The 19,645-nt window shown below is 36.5% G+C and overlaps 1 protein-coding gene across 2 annotated transcripts in view; it reads right to left on the bottom strand.

Annotated features, from left to right (window-relative positions):
• Window positions 1–1,111: 1,111 nt before the first annotated feature.
• Window positions 1,112–19,645, bottom strand: part of WDR75 (WD repeat domain 75) — an 18,818-nt gene continuing 284 nt past the window's right edge. For both annotated transcript variants that reach the window (XM_026069058.1, XM_026069057.1), the window contains exons 2-21: window positions 19,489–19,618; window positions 18,400–18,465; window positions 17,599–17,692; window positions 16,755–16,879; window positions 15,732–15,802; window positions 14,976–15,092; window positions 14,284–14,372; window positions 13,424–13,582; window positions 12,949–13,008; window positions 12,744–12,859; window positions 12,105–12,274; window positions 11,105–11,268; window positions 9,701–9,884; window positions 7,683–7,777; window positions 7,166–7,261; window positions 6,404–6,573; window positions 5,868–5,927; window positions 4,532–4,675; window positions 4,362–4,453; window positions 1,112–2,343 (exon numbers count right to left, since the gene is read on the bottom strand). In XM_026069058.1, the coding sequence (XP_025924843.1) occupies window positions 2,136–2,343; window positions 4,362–4,453; window positions 4,532–4,675; window positions 5,868–5,927; window positions 6,404–6,573; window positions 7,166–7,261; window positions 7,683–7,777; window positions 9,701–9,884; window positions 11,105–11,268; window positions 12,105–12,274; window positions 12,744–12,859; window positions 12,949–13,008; window positions 13,424–13,582; window positions 14,284–14,372; window positions 14,976–15,092; window positions 15,732–15,802; window positions 16,755–16,879; window positions 17,599–17,692; window positions 18,400–18,465; window positions 19,489–19,584 (2,376 nt within the window). In that variant the 5' untranslated portion in view covers window positions 19,585–19,618 and the 3' untranslated portion in view covers window positions 1,112–2,135. The remainder of the gene's footprint in view (window positions 2,344–4,361; window positions 4,454–4,531; window positions 4,676–5,867; window positions 5,928–6,403; window positions 6,574–7,165; window positions 7,262–7,682; window positions 7,778–9,700; window positions 9,885–11,104; window positions 11,269–12,104; window positions 12,275–12,743; window positions 12,860–12,948; window positions 13,009–13,423; window positions 13,583–14,283; window positions 14,373–14,975; window positions 15,093–15,731; window positions 15,803–16,754; window positions 16,880–17,598; window positions 17,693–18,399; window positions 18,466–19,488; window positions 19,619–19,645) is intronic.

Here is a 19,645-nt window from a genome sequence, read left to right as displayed (position 1 = left end):
CCAGCCTTCCCCATTGCTGGTTATGCTGACTTTGTGCTCTCTTGTACACAAATTCTCCTTTTATAAGAACAAAACAGTAACTCAGCTGGAAGCGTACTGCCTGTGAGAACCTCTCCATTTCTCACCCTGATGAAGGGTGCAAGCACCAGCCTGGGGCAGCCTGCTGCCTGCAAAGGGGGGGCTGCTGGCACCACAACACCCTCCTGCCTGCTCTGTCTTGGGGCTGATGGCCTGTAGGAAGGGCAGAACAGGGCACTCCGCTATGGGAAAACTGGCTGTGGTTTGTGAGGTGCTGGAAGGCTGGGTTTCTGTCATAACAAATATAAAGGTAGTGAAATCATGAATATACTAGAGCAGGCCATCTTGACTTTTGTGAGCTATTTTGCTAGCTTTTCTGTGCACTTTTTCAATCAACATTCATCATTATAGTAAAACTTAATTACCAGCATGCTAAAAAGCTGCTTTTAAAATCTGTTTGTCCTCTTGATAGAACTGAGAAGTTTAGTACTGCAGAGTACTCAGCTGCCCTCCCCCTGCCCTGGTAGTTCTAAAATACAAAGTACATCATTGCTAAATTTACAGATGAAGTCACTGCTGTGTCACACTCCACACTCTAGATAATGCTAAAACATTCATCTCTGGCTTTTAATCTTTGAACTGCTTAAAGCAGAGGTGAATGATGGCCTACTTGTCAATATTTCAAAGGTCAACAATATTTACTATAAAACAGTTGCATTTCTGTTAAAATGCGGAAAGTAAGCCTTCCAGCAAAATAGCTCCAAGATCCTTAATGCTTAAGGAAGACTTTTGATATCTTCTATACATGTGTGAAAGTGACAGATTTTGCATTTAGTAGGATACTAAAAAAAGGGGAGTTACTGTCAGTCGCCTTCCATGGCAATATATGGGCTGCTAGAACAAAGACAGGCTCCTCCAATTTACTATTTACCTCTATGCAGCAGAACTGGACTCCTAAGCAATGAGCAGCTTGTAAGAGGAGGATAACAGAAGGGCAAACAGTGTTCCAGGGGATGGGTRGGTAAAAGGGGAAAGAAAATCCAGAGGCCTTTTATCTACTTCTAGGATTATTTCTTAAAAACATGCCAATCACTCTTGTTAGGCAGTTTTACTCAAGGCAGTAGCAAAGTAGGGAGGGTGTGGTTTTCACTGGCAAATAATAGAATATTTAAGTGTGTCATTCCAGATTCAAACTTTGTTAATCTGAGTAATTTTTAGTAGAATACTGTTTCCTCAGAGCCTGTAGCTGAGCTTTCAGTGACCTACTTGACCTCAATCAGCYTGTCTTCATATTGCAACACCAAAGAGCAATTATTCACTTTTAGGCCAATTCCAATTTTGTTACTAACCTCACACCTTGGAGTACCTAGTTTAAGTGATGTGCATAAAATCACAGCTTCTATATGAGGTGCCCATTAATGCATCTGTCAGGAAAATAAATGCTGTATCTCCTTCCACATAGTGCTGTTTACTTGATTATTGGAATTTAAATGTTTCATTATGGCCCTTAACATCTCTGAAGTACCCTATGCTTAACCTCTGCAAGCTGCAAATACCAGCAAATGTGAATTTCATGAAACGTTCAGTAGCTGAATTCTAGAATCAGATGTGTTAAATCATTTGTGTGTGTCAACAGCCAGAGAGCAAGTACTGAGGAGGAGGGTTGTTACTTACCTGTATACAGCACTATTCAGAAATACTGTGATCACCCCCTCCCCAGATCTTGAAGTAAGGGCTCTATAAAGCAAAGCTGTTAGCTGCTGTTGCTTTGGCCTTCTATAGCTGAACCTCAGCTGGGGAGACTTTCAGGGGCTTGCCTTTGACTTTGGTAACTGGTCATGAGTTAGATAATGAACTCAGTTCTGCTACTAGCCTTTTAAGTGCACTTGTGAGGGAAAAACTACAGCTTAAACTTTCTGAAATTGCATGGAATCCATAATAAAGGAAGGAACAGAACTAGATTTTCAAAACTTTGATCCCTCCCCCTGCAATTTGCTTTTCTTATGGAAATAAAAGTTGCTAAAGTTTATAGCCTAAAAATCCTTCAAGTTCTTTGAAGAAGAATGTTTAATCCATGAGGCTTCAGTTTAAAATATAAAAAACAAAAAAGTCTCTGATTAGAAACTGGATATCCAACTGTAGTCCATTTTTCTTATTTTTCGTAGCTCTTTTTCCTGAGATTTAGACAGTCTGCATGTTGTTTCCCCCCAAAAATCCATAGGTCTTAGGTCATCTTGTTCCATTTCAATAATATCTCTTTCCTCATCTGAATCATCTTCTGCTTCTTCACTTTCCATTTCTACTTCATCAGCAATTTCTTCAGCACTGTTAAGAGGAAGATGATGGGAAACAACCCAATTACTGAAAATACTAAGTAGTTTTGATCACATACTATGGTACAGAGGTAAATTGTCATGTAAGTTACTTCAAATAAATGTTAGGGTTCCTCCCTCCCCCAATCTCAGGCTACTTAAAAGCTAGTACACTTCTCTTGGCATCTCAAATTCAAACCATTTTCAAACAGGTGTCTTTTCTGTTTTAAATAAACTTGCCAAACAACGTATTTTCTCCAAATACAAAAGCACARTGTCAGAACAGGCAGATCAGCACTATGTGAAAAGGTAGTCTCATGCTATAGGATTAGAAACAGACTATAGTGGCAGATGAGAATTTCAAGAAGGCCATTCTCTTCTTTCAGACCTGAAAATGTCACTTGGTCTTAAAAATCCCCATAATACCTGGAGTGTTCCTAGGAAAAAAAGAACACTTAGCTGCTTTAAAAAAAAACACACACACACACACACACACACCCCTTAGTGGCTGCTAACTTCCATCTCCAACTGTTAAACTCGTATTGAAGTACAAAGCATACTTCAGAAGAACAATATACAACAGATACCATTTAAAATGTGGTAATTCCATGCTATACATACAAATGTCTGTTATAGAAATTTTTTTGGATCTCATTAGGAATGACCTGCATGATGAGTCTCCTAAAAATCCTTTATTTTAATAAGGACTGTATATCACTTAATGTAAACTGAAGATATAAAACACAAATACTGACAAGGATTTAACATTAATAAGAAAATGAATCTTCACAGTGGTATATGCTTGGCTCTCTTTAAAGAGTCCAATCCTACAGCCCTTTATATGTAATTTTAAATGCACAGCCTTACTAATTACTGCTGTTAAAGTACAAGCTCTACCTGTGCAAATATTTAAACAGTCAAGCCGCTAAATTCCTAAATTCTTCAGTACTGAGACTACATGCAAGCTTCTATATATTCCTTGTATTAGGCTTTTGCCAATGTTTTGCTGATGTGACAMAAAGGCTTTTACTTCTATAGTCCAGTAAGAAAACTAGCAGCACCAGCTAACACAATGTAATACAATCAAGTATACTTCTGTTGTAGCAGAAGAAAGTAATACACATGCAAAAACACTACTCCAACTAGTGTTTCTTTTTGGGTAACTCCTGTGAGTGTAAACCATCCTTTTATTAGTCTGCAGATTCATTAGGGCAGCTGATACCAATGACACATTTTCACCTTTGGCTGGGTAGAGATGTGAGAAATACTTCAAAGAATAGATCGTTTAAAAAAAAAGGGGGGGGGCATTTAATCAGCTTGAGTATAAGTGACAATGTATTAATCTTAATATAAGATTCAGATATAAACCCTGTGCCTGCATTAATTTTCTAGAAATGTATGTGATCTCAGAGGAGCAAACTATCTTACATCTTAAGTACCTATCAAACTGTTCCATAAAACTAGGATTAATGCACTGTAGAGCAAGTTTAGCTAACTTTGTAGCATAGAATAGTATGTTGTAGCTTCATTAGGAATGAACCTCAAGTCCTAAGAACTAAACTCTTAGGATTAAATGTAATGGATCTAGTCCTTGATATATCAAGAATCCTAAAGCAAGAAGTACATTAAAAAGTAGCAGGGAAATCATAATATCAAGTAAGTTTGATAATCTGATATTTATTCAAAAATACCACAAAAATATTCAATCCCTGCAATCAAGGCTAAAAGCAAATATATCAAGAACATTTGAGTACTAAAGACAACATTTTGCTTATGATCACATGTGGCCAAATGACAACAAAATTAAAGTAGGCACACAGACTGAACGGCCAGTCTGTATACATCTCCTAAAAGCTGAAATTTTTTTAAACCTTAAGAGGTCATTAACATGTTGCCAAACTAGTGTTCTAACCAACCTATGCTAATAGAAGAAAAGCGTGTTGGAAAACTGTTTTTACACTTTAAAACAAAGATGTACTTAATTTAAAATAATTTAAATAACTAAGGATAGTTCTTTGCTATTTTTCTTACCTTTTGCTCTCTTTGGAGGTCAGCAATGAATTAATAAATATAGGACACAGGAAGGAAGCAGATGGCAAAACATGTGCTGGAGTGTGCAGAAGCTGAAGAGATAAGACAGAAGCTTTATGAAAGCTTGTTTGTCACAGTTTTGTTTGTACACTTACTATAATTACCCCTACCTCTTTGACAGCAGGTGAATCTTGGTTGTGGTGATTATGAATTACTACTTTTCCAAGGTCTACATCCTCTTGTGATTGTTGATGTCTGTGCTTTCCCAATAGCAAGCTAAAGGGGGTCATAGGGAGACTTTCTTCTACTGCCAGCTTGAATAAAAAAACCAAAACACAGTCCATAATTGAAAAAGGAGAAAGTTTTAAATAGAACTTTAGTATCAAAAATCTACATGTCTCATTTTGAGTCACCAAATTCATCTAGAAGAATTTAAAATAGACTAAGGTGACAAGAGAACCAACACACTACATTGGAATTTAACTCAACTGAGCCATTTGACATGGCTCCTGTTAAAAAGGGTATCAGAATGAGTGCAAAGTCCTACACAAAGTAACAAAAAAATCCATGATCTGAATCTGCATTTTTGTGCTCCTAGGGGAAAAAAAAAATCCAGATTTTAGTTGGCTAATGTACCGATTTCCAAATATGCTATACTACTTTTTATGGAGCTTCCTGGTGCACAAGCTAGAAAAGCTCAGTATGGTGTTCAGATTCTGTTTATGGCTAAAACATGTACCCCAGCATCATCTATTGAGTGATCCAGTTCTGTAACTGGATGCAAAACAACTTTCATCGCAGCATTTTCCTAGATCAATTTAATTTATATCACTATCCCTCAATCTGTGTACTGAATTACTTTTTTTTCCATAACTGAAAGACAACTTAATTACTTAAAACACATTCAAATTTGATTTTTATATTGCAAAGATATTAGCTACTATTCTGATCTATTTTATCCAACAACCAAATCAATCAAGTGCTACAACTTCATTCTGTTCAGTAGTGCAGAACACTCTAAGAGACTGAATTTCCCAGACTACTTCTGTACAAAAGTACATACTAAAATATAATTCTGAAATTCATTCTGACTGATAAATTAAAATTGACTGACAACTATTCTTCCTCACCAGAAAGCTCAGTTCAGGTCACACTCAGGGTTCCCAAAGTTAAAGAAATTAAAATAATAAAACATTTTATCCAAATACAGAGTATTTTTGCTTCATACATGTAGCATAAGTCATTTTTGAAAAGTAGCACTTTTTGCTCAGGGGATGAGAACAGGAGGGAATAGCTTATGACTACTTCACCTTTTAAAGGTTTCTGCAAAACGCAATTCTGCTGAAAAGTAAGCAAGTATACACTACTGCCCCTTCACATAAATGCTTGACTCCATGTCAGGATCTGGTGAGCATTTTCATGGCAAAAGGGAGCTTAATCTGACAAGCTGAACATTAACCAAATCTTRATTCTATACACTTCTATCAGAACCAGTATAAAAAGTACCTGTTTGCTTGATGGTGTAAGCCTTTCCTCTGGAGACTTTGTGCTAAAGGTCATTAGCTCCTAAAATACAGAATGATGTAGCAAAGACAGTACATAAAACTGCTTTCCAGATTTCAGTATATTGCCTACAGAAACTCTGATGGACCTGAATTTTAGACTTTGAGTGGAAGGAAGGAGAAAAATAATAGAGGAAACTTGAACATGCTGTGAAACACTTGCATAATTAGCAATAATACAGTTTCTACATGGTTGTCTGACTAAGTTAAACACGCAATTTTCTTTAAAAAGTCCCCAAACTATCTAGTTTCTTGTCTGAGGCAACAAAAGCTGTTTAAAAAACAGTAAGAAAATCAATTTAGAACTTAAGCTGTTTTGGCAGTTGAAAGCTTTAATAAAGATCAGTGTGGCTTATGCCACTTTGAAATCACAAAGGGAAACTATACACTGAACAGCAGAACTCTGAATTTCTATCAATCTACATCTAGGAAAACATTTTTTTGCAGGAACCACTGTTGCTGACAGTCGCTATTTCTTACTTGTGTGTTAGTCAAAAAATATAGCTGGGATCTTCTTAGCCAAAGGTATTTTTCTGAGACAATTGTTTCAGGGATGTCTCTTGGAATGAAGGCAGCAAACTGGATCTTTTCCTTACAAAGGTTTCTCTGGATACAGATTGGCCGTGGCTTATTTGGTTTAAACACGAACACTGCAAAAACAAATGTCTTGTCTTTAAAGCATGAACTTTTTACCTTGCTGGATAGTTGTCACAGCCCTATGTATCATAGCCAATAAGGCTGGATAGGATTGCCTTTAAGCACTAGCTTACAGTAACTATAATTGGATAACCATTACTGAATAATGCAAGTATATTTCATGGTATTCCAAGCCAGTGAATATACTTGGAAATTAACTTTTCTGTATAATGGTAGCTCTAGGAAAAGTAACTAATTTATATCAAAACATCAAAAAATAGATACATAGTTCATCCAAAGTTTTGCAGTTATAGGAGAGGGTCAACAGCACATAAGGCACTCGCCCACAGAACATGACTAACTCTGTGCTATATGTGGTCTTGGAGACTAACTTTTGGAAGAAGAGATGGGGAGCCAACATGCTCTACTTGAGTGCTGCTGTCTGACGCAGTACAGCTCTTCAGATGGGCAAAATACAGGCTCTTGTTTGTCTTATGGCCTTTAAGGAGCTGAATTCTAAAAAAAMCACCACCTTTTCTAGAAATTATGCTTTCGCAATTATAAGTTCCACCAACTTTTACTTGTCAAAGAAGCCTTTGTACTTACAGCTGGAATCTTTGGAGAGCCATGAGACAGCAGCAATGTGTTCTGAAAGGGGATCAGGTTGCAGCACTAAGACATTGAGCTGGGCACTCCATTCCACTGGAAAGCAAACACAGCAACAGCCAGACATGAAATGAAGGCATTCAGTTCTATCCAGGTGCTTTGCTAAATAAATGTCAAATGGGAAAACATGGAGCTTCACCTTTATTTGGAAGAGGCACACAACTTCATTTATTCCCAGAAGAATCAGAACATACAAATATTATCAGCTTCCTCTACAAATGCAGGAAATACTAGATATTGTATTACCAATCATCTATTCAGAATTTACTATGCATGTGCACACTGAGCACATGAAAACTGGGCAGAATACTGTTGCAACCAACATGAAAAAATTATACTTTCACAGGGTGTTTTGTAGTGGGTCCACTGGGAATCAAACTAGAATTATTTTAGGTACTACAGTAAATGTGAGTATTAAATATTATCACTGTCTAGCAGAGACTTAAATTGATCTTACATGCACAACTGAGCAGATTCCAGCAACACAGAAAGCCATGATCAGTAGCACCAATAAGGTATTTGGAACATGTTAGTCTCCCAAAGCAGATATTCCTACAGAAGTAAAACATCAAAACAAATGAACAACCTTCAGGTTTTATCTTTGTTTATCTATATAGTAATGATTTGCAAATCACAAACATTCAGGTAAGATTTAATTCTGCTATTAGGTCAGGAAAAGTTTGTACTTTGCATTCACCTGGGGTGGAAGGGAACCTCTCACCCCTCTCCCCCACTGAGGGTTTTATATAAAATTTCAACTCTTCTAGACTTGTAACAATTATAGGTAATTTGAAATTGTTCCTATGACATTCTGATTTCAAGCAGTGATTGTAAGCTCTTAAATGAATAACAAACCTATAATTACTATTGAGCATTGAATACATAGGGACTGAGGAAAAAAAATTGTATTTAAATGGATTATTCTAAGCAACAGAAAGAAGAATAGTAAAATAGTATTTTTATTCTTATAGGAAGCTCAGACTGAAGAAAAGCAAGTGTGACTTGTTTTCACTCACTTTAATTTCTCATTTTCTTGCTTGAGAAAAATAAAGCAGCCTTTTGATTTCTAATGCTACAGGAGAATGTTTTCAAAAAGCTAATAAGGGTCAGCATTTCTACATTAAAACGTAGCCCTTTGAAGTTACATAATAGCAATTTAATGTAGACCTAGAAATGTTTATATGCTTTTAATACAGCATTCAGTGAAGGATTCTAGGTAAGTAACTGACTTGGGAAAAGCTTGCTACTGCACCAAAACTGTTAAGAGAAGTCTTCCCCATAGATACAATAAAGCTGTAACTAACCTGCCTCCCTCAATTGTCCTGCATGTCAATTTTAGAATTTTCTCAATTTGTAGTCTTAGACCAATATAAGCAAAATGGACCTGATTACACATAGGAAAAGCTTACACATATATGCACAAAAATAAGGAAACAAATCTCTGTACCTTTGTTTTATTTAAAGACTCTGAAATAACACAAGGAAGGCATACCTAAGTTTGCATATCAGTTCAAGATGGCCACACGATGTTTTGCTTTTGGTTTTAGATGTTTTCTGCAAACTCTAATATAAAGTAAGCACCTCTAACATTACTGCAGTACCAACTTTTAGAAGCAAGTTTTTGAGAAGCAGTAAGGAAAAAACCCAAAACTTAATGCTGAAAGAGAATGCTACCATAGGTTCGTAGCATCTTCTTCTTTCAGGAGTTACTTAGAAACAAAGATTGGCACAGAGATTGACTAGATGAACAAGTGAGATCACCTATTTAAGATTATTCTAAGAAAAATAATTTCCATGGTTTAGAAACTGCTTTATATCTGTCTAGGAAGCTCAATATTTAGTCTGTCCTATTCTTTGAGTCTTTTTTATTCCTACCATTAACCTAGGCCATTCCTCTCATGCTATCCTTACACAGCAAAACAGCATCTAGATATTCAGGATGTCTTTTATGAGAGCACACAATAAAACATACRGGGATAGTCTGCCAGACAAATATGTATTTTCTGGCATAGGTGAGCAAGGATCAAGATATTTTCTGTAATGTAAAATATGTATATAATGTCAACATGGCTTTATGGCTTAGTGATATTATTTCTATTTCAATGCATGCATACAAGAGTAAAGCAGGAGCTGCTTCTGTTTGTTTTCAGTCCTTTCATTTGTCTGTAGATTAATGGGGAAGAAAGTAAAGGCTATTAACATATCACTGTGTGCCCAAAGATGTATATATGAGTACTGGAGGTACAGCACTCACGAGCAAGTAAGAAAATGAAACTGCCAAGTCTGATTTACTTACTTTTAAGAGCAAATTATCAACCACCTAAAAGCCACTATAATTAAGTCTTTTCTGCATATGAACTTAACTGTTAAATGCAGTATTTTTGTATGAACATGCACAAGATCTTAGTGTGCTATAAATTGAGTACTTTTAGTTCTGAGAGTTCAAGTAAAAAAAAAGCCAGAGGAAAAATATACCTTATTTTTCCAGGTGGATGGCAAAAGGTACACTTAAGATCCCATGTAACTGAGTCCCATACAGTGATAGTTTCTTCAAAGCTAACAGCAAGCAAAGATCCATCTTCTGAGAAACAGCAGTTAGTAGCTTGGTAGTTGTGGTAGCTGCCTACAAAGTCACAGCTCCAACTCACACTTTGCTGTGCTGCATTGAATAAACAAACTAGTTAAGTTGGTTCAAGTCTAAATATGAAGAAAGCAAGAATTCAAGTCTTCCAGCTGCAAAATAGGCTCAAAAGAGAAGCTTATGTATCTGAGAAGTACAGAGAATCTGTCCTATCTTACTACAAGAAATATGTAGTAAGCTTTCCATTTATCCTTAGTTTTGCACTTGAACAGTGACTCCTGAAATTGACATGGTACAATATTCATGTTTAATTTGCAAACTATGGCAACTGTGCTGTCCAAAAGCAGGTGTTAGACTAAAAACAAACAAAACCAACCAAACTGCCCCCCCCATGCCCCCAAACCCTTCTGAAGTAGATTTAACATTTACTGTTCTGAAATGTAATGATCTTCTGAAACTGTAGCAAGAACATGAGTATTCCAAAAAACTCACTTTGCACTTGATTCCAACAGAACTTGTTTCCTGTATGTAAAATTTGAGGATCACATAGTGATCTGTCACAGCATGCTTTTGTGTCTTGATCAACCTGCCAGTATGTTAAACGGGAATAACTTTCCCATTATTGGTAATTACCAAGAAATAATGAGGAGCAAAGGGATGTTCTTACCAYATAACATACATTTTCCAGTATAAATAAGTTTGTACACCATGCTTTTGAAAAATGGAAATCAGAGGAGGAAAGAAAAAATTAGATCACCCTGTGCTACATTACCCTTTATAACAGCTATGGGATGATGATTAGAAGAACTAACTGTATGAAAGCCAGAAGAGAAACATTGTTTCTTTAAAATGGCACCACCTAGAGGCACAATGAGAGATTTGATGTAAATAAAAACATGCCAGAGTATCATCTTCCTGCATCCTACTCCCTTAAGCAGTTCTGAATAAGAYGACTATACCTACAGGAACAACAAAAAAGCATTTTCTCAGCATGGAAGAAGTCATGATCACAAACAATCCTTTAAACAATGAGTACAGGCTGCTACTCTTTTCTGTAAGAGGCTCAGGAAGGTTTTTGCTGTTTAAAAACCCTCTGTATCTATCCATAAGTAATGCAAAACTATGATAGAACTTCATCATGAGGGATGCTCAGAAGAATGCACTATTCTGTGCAACATCAGAAATATATAAATGGGACTAGAAGGCCTAGTTGTGAAAGAATGAAATTAAGAGTTGGAATTTCTATAGCATGTTAAAAGGTGGCAAGTAAGAGCAAACTATATTTTGACCACACTTACCCTCAGGATCAGTGTCTTCTACTATCACCCAGGCCTTAAACAGACAATCTTTGCCAGCTGTTACCAACATTGGAGAGTCATCTTCAAATTCATCCCTGTCACGGAAGCACATGGCTGTTATGTGGTCCTCATGTGGCATGTTTATTCTGGTATTCAGCTTAAAGCTACAGGGAAAGAAAACAAAAGTTTGCCATTTTATTTCTTTGGAACTTGAGAAAGATTTCAGTTTAGGATGATTCTGGAAGGGGCAGAAGGAATCAAAGAAATTTCTGTCTAATTAGATAAATGGCATCTCATTTACAGATCAGTTTTATGATGTCACTTTCATACATCAAGAGAGATTGTAGCCCAGCACTGAGAAAAGACTACTACTAAAGAAGCATCACTCAGAAATATTCAGCATGAACTCTGGACAACCTTTTCAGTATTTAGATAACTGATCACATAGCTATTGCACTGACCAATTTTTTTTTTGCTTTTTCTTCTTTAAGAATATAACAACTCTTAGTCAAAGCCTGTTTGAGTTAACAAGAAATCAGGAAAAACAGTGGCTAGACACAACAGAGGCATATGTTAGCAAAAGAAGAAACAATAAAGTTGTAATTTTCTGTGCCCCAGAAAGACTAATCGATTAGCAATGGGTTAGAGAGCTGGGAAAACTGAACATGCTATAAAACCACTCTGTCAAGCCTGTGATTTTTAATATCAAATAAAAGATATGAATTCAAACTATGATGTTCAAATACTCTGCCTGCTTAGTATAAGGAAATGAATACAGATTGGAAACAATTGCTGTGAATTTAATTTAAAATTTGTGGGTTTTGTTTCAGACCTGAAAAAATAGTGCATATTGTAAATTCCTCTGAGGGTCTTCCCTCAACTTTATTAGTTGATTTGGAAAAAAACTATCTTTGCAAGACAAAGCTTATGCAGATACTTGCACAACATTTAAGAAATAGATTTTGAAATCTAGAGGCCAGCTCTAAAGTTATATCATTACCTTTGTGTTTCTTCATCAAAGACCCACAGCTTCAACTGTAATTCAAGGTCAGTTTCTTCTCTCTCTTCTACTGTTGCTAACCACTTGCCTTGTGCACTAAATGCAACTTTTACTAAGTCAAGCTGGTTTAGACCTGCCTGATGGATGTATTCTTGTTGCACAATATCCAACTGCAAAATAACAAGACCAAAAATAAATTTCAAAATTCAAGTATAGATGTAGAGATGTATATCATTCATAAAATATTGGAGAAAGGATATCCTGAAGGCACTGAGGAGAACTGATTGGGCTGGAACATAAAGAAACACAGGGAAAGCTGAATTATGGCCTGTAAATCCCACAGTAAGGTAAGCATGGAAAAAAATAAGGAAAAGAGGGATTTTACCTAGAGATACTTTGACATTTGACTTGTAAAAGAAACAGGACACTGTTTTTAAGGATTTATTCAACTGTCAACATTTAGCTGTGCTTCTAGCAACAGAAGTCTGACAAAGCTGGAAACACCTCAGCTTGGATTCGTCTAATGTATAGATGCTGGCATTTTTCCCCTGTTTGCCATATAATTCTTCAAAGAAATTCTGCTGCATAAGTTATTTGTCTGAAAAAGTTAGAATTTTGGCACCAGCCTATCCAACTTACACTGTAGAGCTGTTTGTCACTTTGGAGACAATAGAACTGCAAGTGGCCAGGCTCTCCATTCAGGACCAAAGCTTTGGTTCTAGGATCAACCACCAGACCAGTCTTGACATCCCTACCTGGAAACAAAATGAGATGACAAATGGCCTAAGATGGAAAGTGACACATTCTGCCCATTAAGTGGGAAGAGAAATTTTATTGCATTTACCTTTAATTAGTCCTTGAATACTTTTGGAAAATCTTAGATTGCTGTTTATTATTGTAATTCCTGAAGGGGAAAAAACAGATAGTCKTACAAGACCAGATAAAGGCTTCCACAATGCAACTGCATCCCATGGGGGAAGAAAGGGATCTTAACCACCTCTCCTTAATACTATAAATACAAATCAAATATACACACTAAATATAAAAAACAAGAAAAGCCAACTGMATATTTCCACCCTTACATAATCTGTAAGACCCCACCCCTAAACTGAGATAAAAAGCTAAATTACAGCAGTCCTCAGGGCTAATTCACAGAACTGATGAAAGAGCAAAAAATTGCTTCAAGCATCTGTTCTTTCAGGTCAACATTGAATTTGTACATAATATCTAGTTAATTCAACTGAAATTAACAAAATGGAGCTTATACAGATTCATACTCTATTTTGCATTAGGTGTTACTTAAATATGTTTGGGCTTACTGTTGTCTGTGTGTGAGGTGCAATATGAAGTGCCATCAGATGAAACAGAGATGTATTCAATAGCAGATCCCAAGCGAGGAAGRAAATCCTTCTTACAATCTGATCCATTGTGCCACTGAACTAGAACAGATTCAATTCCTCCACTCAGCAGGCTGGTTCCTTTTCAGGCAATAAACGTGCAGTTAGAATTATTATAAAAATATTATCAGCATATGTGTTACAATGAAAGACAGACATGTAACTTATTTTTAAAAAGTTTTCCTGAACTACATCATAAACAAAACTATTATTCCGCATATCTAGCCTGGGCTATATCTCTRTGTTTCTCATTTTCCCATCTTAAATTGCTGGAGAAATTAGATTAAATAACAAAAGCTTGTGCCTACAGTAAAATTTAAACATTGCTTTGGGAGTAATAAATCCCATTAATTCTGAGTCAGTTGATCATTTGTGTTAGAACGTAGTTGAATTATTCTCCTTCTACCAAAAATAAGTATTTTACAGTAAGAAATATCATAAGGAATAAGTTCACACAAAAGTTAACTGGATTTTTGCCACTGGGTTTCAGCTGAGGCAGGACTGGCTTGTTTTATTTGGATTCAAATAGACTCTGGCAAGAACTCCTAAGTGCCGGTGGAGGGGGGAGAGCAGGTTTAGATTTTACATTCTGCCACAGAAGATAGATGTTTGATGTTATGCCTGCCAGTCAAAATAGTATCAAAAAAGCCACGACTGTTTCCATCTTAATTTCAAATCCTTCTGGAACATGTTTAAATTCTAGAAATAAGTGGATGAACTCAAACTTCTATTGATTGTTTTGTTTTTCCAGCTCTTTGGCTCTGAAAGACTTTTGCACTCACCCTCTACAGAAAAAGCTAGATCCATGACTATATCATGATGCCAGTGCAGCGTGGAGAATGTATACTCTTTATTGTGGCAGAAATTCCTCCTATGGGGGAGAGAATGTAGTTTAGAACAGCACTTAAAGGCACAGGGTCATTGACAACAGAGCAAAGGGGAATACCAAATTGAATCAAGTATATCACCCTCTCCTGTAACTTCTAGACTACAATTTCTTATATGCTCAAGTGATGCAAAAGGGAGCAAAGGCAACATGTTAGAAGCCTTCTGGAGGAATGGTATGTCTTCCTCATGCAYGCTGTACATCTTAGCTCTAAGTTGCACTGTACATCTGCAGAGCAGCTCGGCAAGCTGATTCTCAACTGTGCAATTCTGCTAGCATGCTCTCACTAGGACTCTACTTACCTGGAAAAGAGATACTTTAACTGCTCCTGTGCTACTTTTTCCAAGTACAGTTTAGATTTGTGGAGCATGGCTTAACAGGAATGTTTTCCCATTTGGCATTAAACTGAAGTTGTACCCTGAAGTCAGCTTCAGTATTGCAAACCCACAGGGCTTGCCAGTCTTTGCTTGTAATGGTTTCTGACAGTGGCAATGGTAAGGACTAACCAGACTGCTTTGTTCACATTTCACTTAATTCTTATGGTCCTGTCTGTTTATAGGGTACACAACTAAACCAAAATGAGCATACCAGAGACGAATCTTTCCATCGCCGTGGCCAGTTGCAATACAGTCCTCCTTAGGATGGCATGCTACACAAGTGAAGCGATTGTTTCCACCCTTTGTGTTTGTTGCACTTAAAGAAAACCTTCAAAATTGAGGGAGGTAACTTTAATTAGCTGAATGAAGATCTTTTTAAAAAGCTTCAAAGATAACAGCTGTTGCACAAATGCACATAAAAATACTTCTGACTAGCAGAACCAAATAAAGCTCCAAGTTCATATTTCTAAGTTCTTAAGTTACATATGCCCTCCAAAAATAGGTGTCAGACTTCCTTTCCTCTCTTATTTTGTTATATCTTTGCCTTCAGTCAAGCTGCAGGATCTTTGTCTCTCCCTCTGTCTCCCCCCTCCTCCCCATTTTTCCCTGTCCTGATTTGGTCCTGACCAAAAAGGATAAGCTACCGATACCACTGCAATGCATACTGTCTCACTTTCTGCCTATTTAAAGGAAGCTTCTTATATACTGACTGCAGAAAGCTGCCTGCATTCTGTGTGATCTTAAAAGAGAACTTGCTAACAAATGAGGGAGCAAATTAAAGGTAAAGCTAGTTTTAATTATTCCTCATTATTTGGTAGGATCTCAGACAGAAGAATGGAACCATCCCCTTCAGCATGAAATCAAAACACTGCTGACTAATACAAAATAACRCATGCATGCATCATCAGTTAGTAGAAACACTTATGATGTATCATATTGAAGCAATAATTGATGTGTTCATCCTTACCTGTTCATCTGTTTCCGTTTAAAAAAATAGACTTGGAGATTAACCTCTTTTACTGATGCCACATATTCCCCCTGTTATAGCAAAATAACAGCTTAAGACATACAGATTGTGTTATTATGAAAAAGGCACAGGTAGAAATCAAGCAAGCTTTACTACAAAGTATTTAACAGATCTAAGATATAAATTGATGTTAAATAAACAGTTTCCTTTCAAATCTTCATTTTTAAAGCATAGGTCTTTTAGCATACAGATTCATTTAACTTCATTTTTGTCAGTCAGTAGTGTAAGAATTTTGGGCAGAAACCAACAGAGAAACACACACTCCAAAAGGAASTACTAAGACTTACTTTCAGCCTTAACCCTACTATCATCCATTCCTGTATTTTAAATGCATTTTTTCACTGGAAAAAGGAGAGGTATGCAACTAAAGACTAAAAATTTCTTTCCTTCCTTCTCGTTTGCTATTCTAAATAGGACAGAATCAATTGCTGTAAACAAAGAAACACTGTCATATGAAATTTGAGCAAAACAAAGTTAAAAAGGTACTTTTAAAGTCTGATTTACCTAACAGCACACAAGACTTATTTAAGACCTTCAATATCAAAAGGTATTTTAAGACTTGCATAGAAGCTATGATTATCTTTCGAAGGGAAATAGGCATATTTTACTAGATAGATTGATTTTCTGGCACTTCCTACTTTTCCATACTGTTTACTAGATGCTATGAGGTTTTCTTCGGTGCTTCAATAAATATAGTCCTATTGGATTGTTCTACCAAATATCATGGCTGTTTCCAAGTGCTACTGTAGTTAAGTCTGTTAAGGTAGCCTTTCTAAAATCAGTAATTTAGAAGCTGGTTAAAAGCCAGGATTCATACTAGACTTATGGTAGAAAGGTTCATATAATTTTTTTAATGTTTTGTTTTACTTAACAAGTCTGAATATTGCTGTGTTTGAATAAAAGAATAAACAGTATCTAGTTCATTTGACGAAAAAAACCCAACAACTAAAAACATGAATATACTTCTCTTCCAAATGCAGTATGCTTGGGTGACTCATCCACACCATCCAAAATCACAGACAATTCCTTGGCTTCCATTTCTTGGCCCGCTGTTTTTGTCAGCTTAACTGACACCAGTTGGAATGAATCTGACCAAAGAAAAACCCGTTACCAAAAGGCTTTTAAAATCAAGTTTACATATGCCTCTTACAAATGAGATTTTCACCCATTCTAATGTAAACAAAATGTATGTTTGTATCTTTCAGTATTCTTGATACATATTGAAAAACTTCATAACACCTTTCAGAAAAACAATTGTTTTAGATGCTTTGAATATTCAAGGTTGAGGGCTAGTTAGYGGTTTTCCAGTGCAAATGTAAAGCAGAAACCAAGCAAAATAATGTAATATTTGCTCTTGCTCTGAAGTGACACTAGTGGAAATATAGCAGGAGTAGGTCTAGTTATATTTATGTTCCTCTCAGACAAAATTCTAGGAAAAAAATCTAGGCATGTAGTTAAATTGGACAAGTMTGTCTATGCTAATATCTCTTAAGATGGCAGAGTAGTCTCAAATACTGCAATACACCCTACATTATAGTAAGCACTGCTTAAAGATTTGTTGCATCTACAACATCAGATAAATACAGTGGGTGCTTCAAAAGTGAAGTTAAGTACTCTTCTAGTCCTTCTCATTTAGGATGAAAACAGTCTCAAGAAACAAAATGCAGGCATACAAACATTTGTCATAAGATTTAAGGGGTATTTTCAAGATAATATATTAAAGAATTTTCTTGCAGCATACTGTTCACTGAAATGACAGTAGCTTAAATGTACAAACATTTAAATTATAAAGATAATTGTACTGTACCTCTTTCACCACTCTTTGGAATTACAGCAAACACTAAGTCCTCACAATTAGCAAGTGCGTACAGTGCTAGAAGTTTGTATCCTACAATGAAAGTCTGATGGAAAAAAAGAAAAGCAAACCCAACAATTATTACATTCAAACATATGGTTTTCAACAGAATCAGTAATGCTATATTTTTACAGTTAGGGAAGCATTTACATTCATTTTTTATTATAAACATAAATCATGCTGTATTAATTATAATTCTCAACTCTAGGACAAAGAAAAGGAGCCGTATTCTATCAAGGACTAATACAAATGATGTTAAACAGTATAAACAAAACATGAGACATCAGATTTAGTGAAAAATCTAAAGGTACTTTACTCTTAAAGCAAAAGAGTTGACTATAGCTAAGTGCCTCTCTAGCAGAGAACAGGAACAACAGGATACAGTTAGCAGCTCAGATTTTCAAGCCATCATGTCAGCTTCTATTGGCATTACTCAAAACTGCAGCATATTCCCCAAGAGCTACATTGGACTCTGTACTGTAGCAAGAAGCTAAAAGTTGAAATGGCAGTACATATCTCCCGTCTCTTCTCCCAAAAGATTTTTCATTACCACAAATTTCTGTAGTGATGCACACACCAATTGTTGCAGGCTTTTATTGTTCCATAAAAACAGAGTTTTCAGGCTGTGTTAATGGTAGAACAACAGCTCTCAGACTGATCTGTGGCCACTTGCACTAACAGCTGCAGAAATCCTTATTTTGATATCACTGAGTCAAGAATAATTTTGAAATGTACACAACAGGAGTAACTTACTTTAATGAGAATCCCATCTGTGAAGTCCCATAGCTTAATGGTGCCATCAAGAGAAGAAGAATAAAGCTGAGAAAGAAAAAAACCCCCAGAAATTAAAACAAACCAATACATCAAGGACAAATTTTACATAAAATCAGAACTTAAATTTGAAGAATTGATCAATGGATCTGATAGTCTGAATGGCTGAAACTTCAAAAATACAGGACGCAGAAGGGCTCCAAACTGCCTAACAAGGTGTAAAGAAAACACAGTGCTATTATTCTAGCTTGAAATAAACATTTTCAAAAAATATGAAAGAAACCATAGGTACTTCTGTTTAACCACTTGAAACTAATGGAGTATGCACAGATATCTAGTATGTGAATGTTTATTTACATTTGTTTCAGATTTTGCTTACGTGATGTGCATCATCTGCGCATCAGATGCAGTCTGCCTCTACAAGTAATTTTTGTTTATATATAAACAAGAACAGAAAACATGAGAACCAAAACAGGAGCAGCAATGAACAGGAAAGGAAGACTGGCAGTAGCCAAAGAGCGACTGGGAAATAGCAGGGGCTTAGTCAAATCTACACCTGTTTTTGACATCACTCCAGCATGTCTCCACCCCTTAGCTGTTTTTATGCTTCTCCATGTTTTCTTCTTACCTCACATCTACAGTTCTCAAAGAAAAGCCCCAGCACATGGTGAAACTGGGCCTCATATATCTTAGTACAGAACTGGCAATTGGAGGRAAATGCCAACTTCTCTACATACTGCTGATTTCTTCAAATTCCTTTTTTGCTGATTCCCTTAAGGAATCAGTAAAAATTTGGAGCTTTTACAGCTAGAAAGTCATCCTTTTCAACAAGTGCAGTTCATGTGATGTTGCATGCATTTGTTGTAGTAGATGCACAAGAAGTTTACTTTTCCAAACAAATTTAGGAGAAGTCCCAGCTTAGCAATTTTTTCAGGAAATAATTGCTTCCATCTTGTTTTCAAACTCTGAATAACCCCCAACCCCCCGTGACAGCCCGTGCTGGGGCGCAGAGGCTAAGCTGCGCGGGCAGGGAAAACCCAGCACCACTGAGCGTCAGGATCCTTTGACAACCTGCAAGTGGTTCTGGGGATTGAGCTGGATCCCTGTCACCAGGTCGGCGTGACCCTGCAGCATGCAGACGGTCTCCTCGGTGCCTACGCTGTACATCTTCACGAAGTCGCCAGAGGTGCACAGCAGGTACCTGGACGGGGAGGAAAATCGTTACGGC

Source organism: Apteryx rowi, unplaced genomic scaffold (assembly GCF_003343035.1).
Source record: "Apteryx rowi isolate R43461 unplaced genomic scaffold, aptRow1 scaffold_286, whole genome shotgun sequence".
Classification (NCBI taxonomy): domain Eukaryota; kingdom Metazoa; phylum Chordata; class Aves; order Apterygiformes; family Apterygidae; genus Apteryx; species Apteryx rowi.
This window is presented reverse-complemented; position numbering and strand designations above follow the sequence as displayed.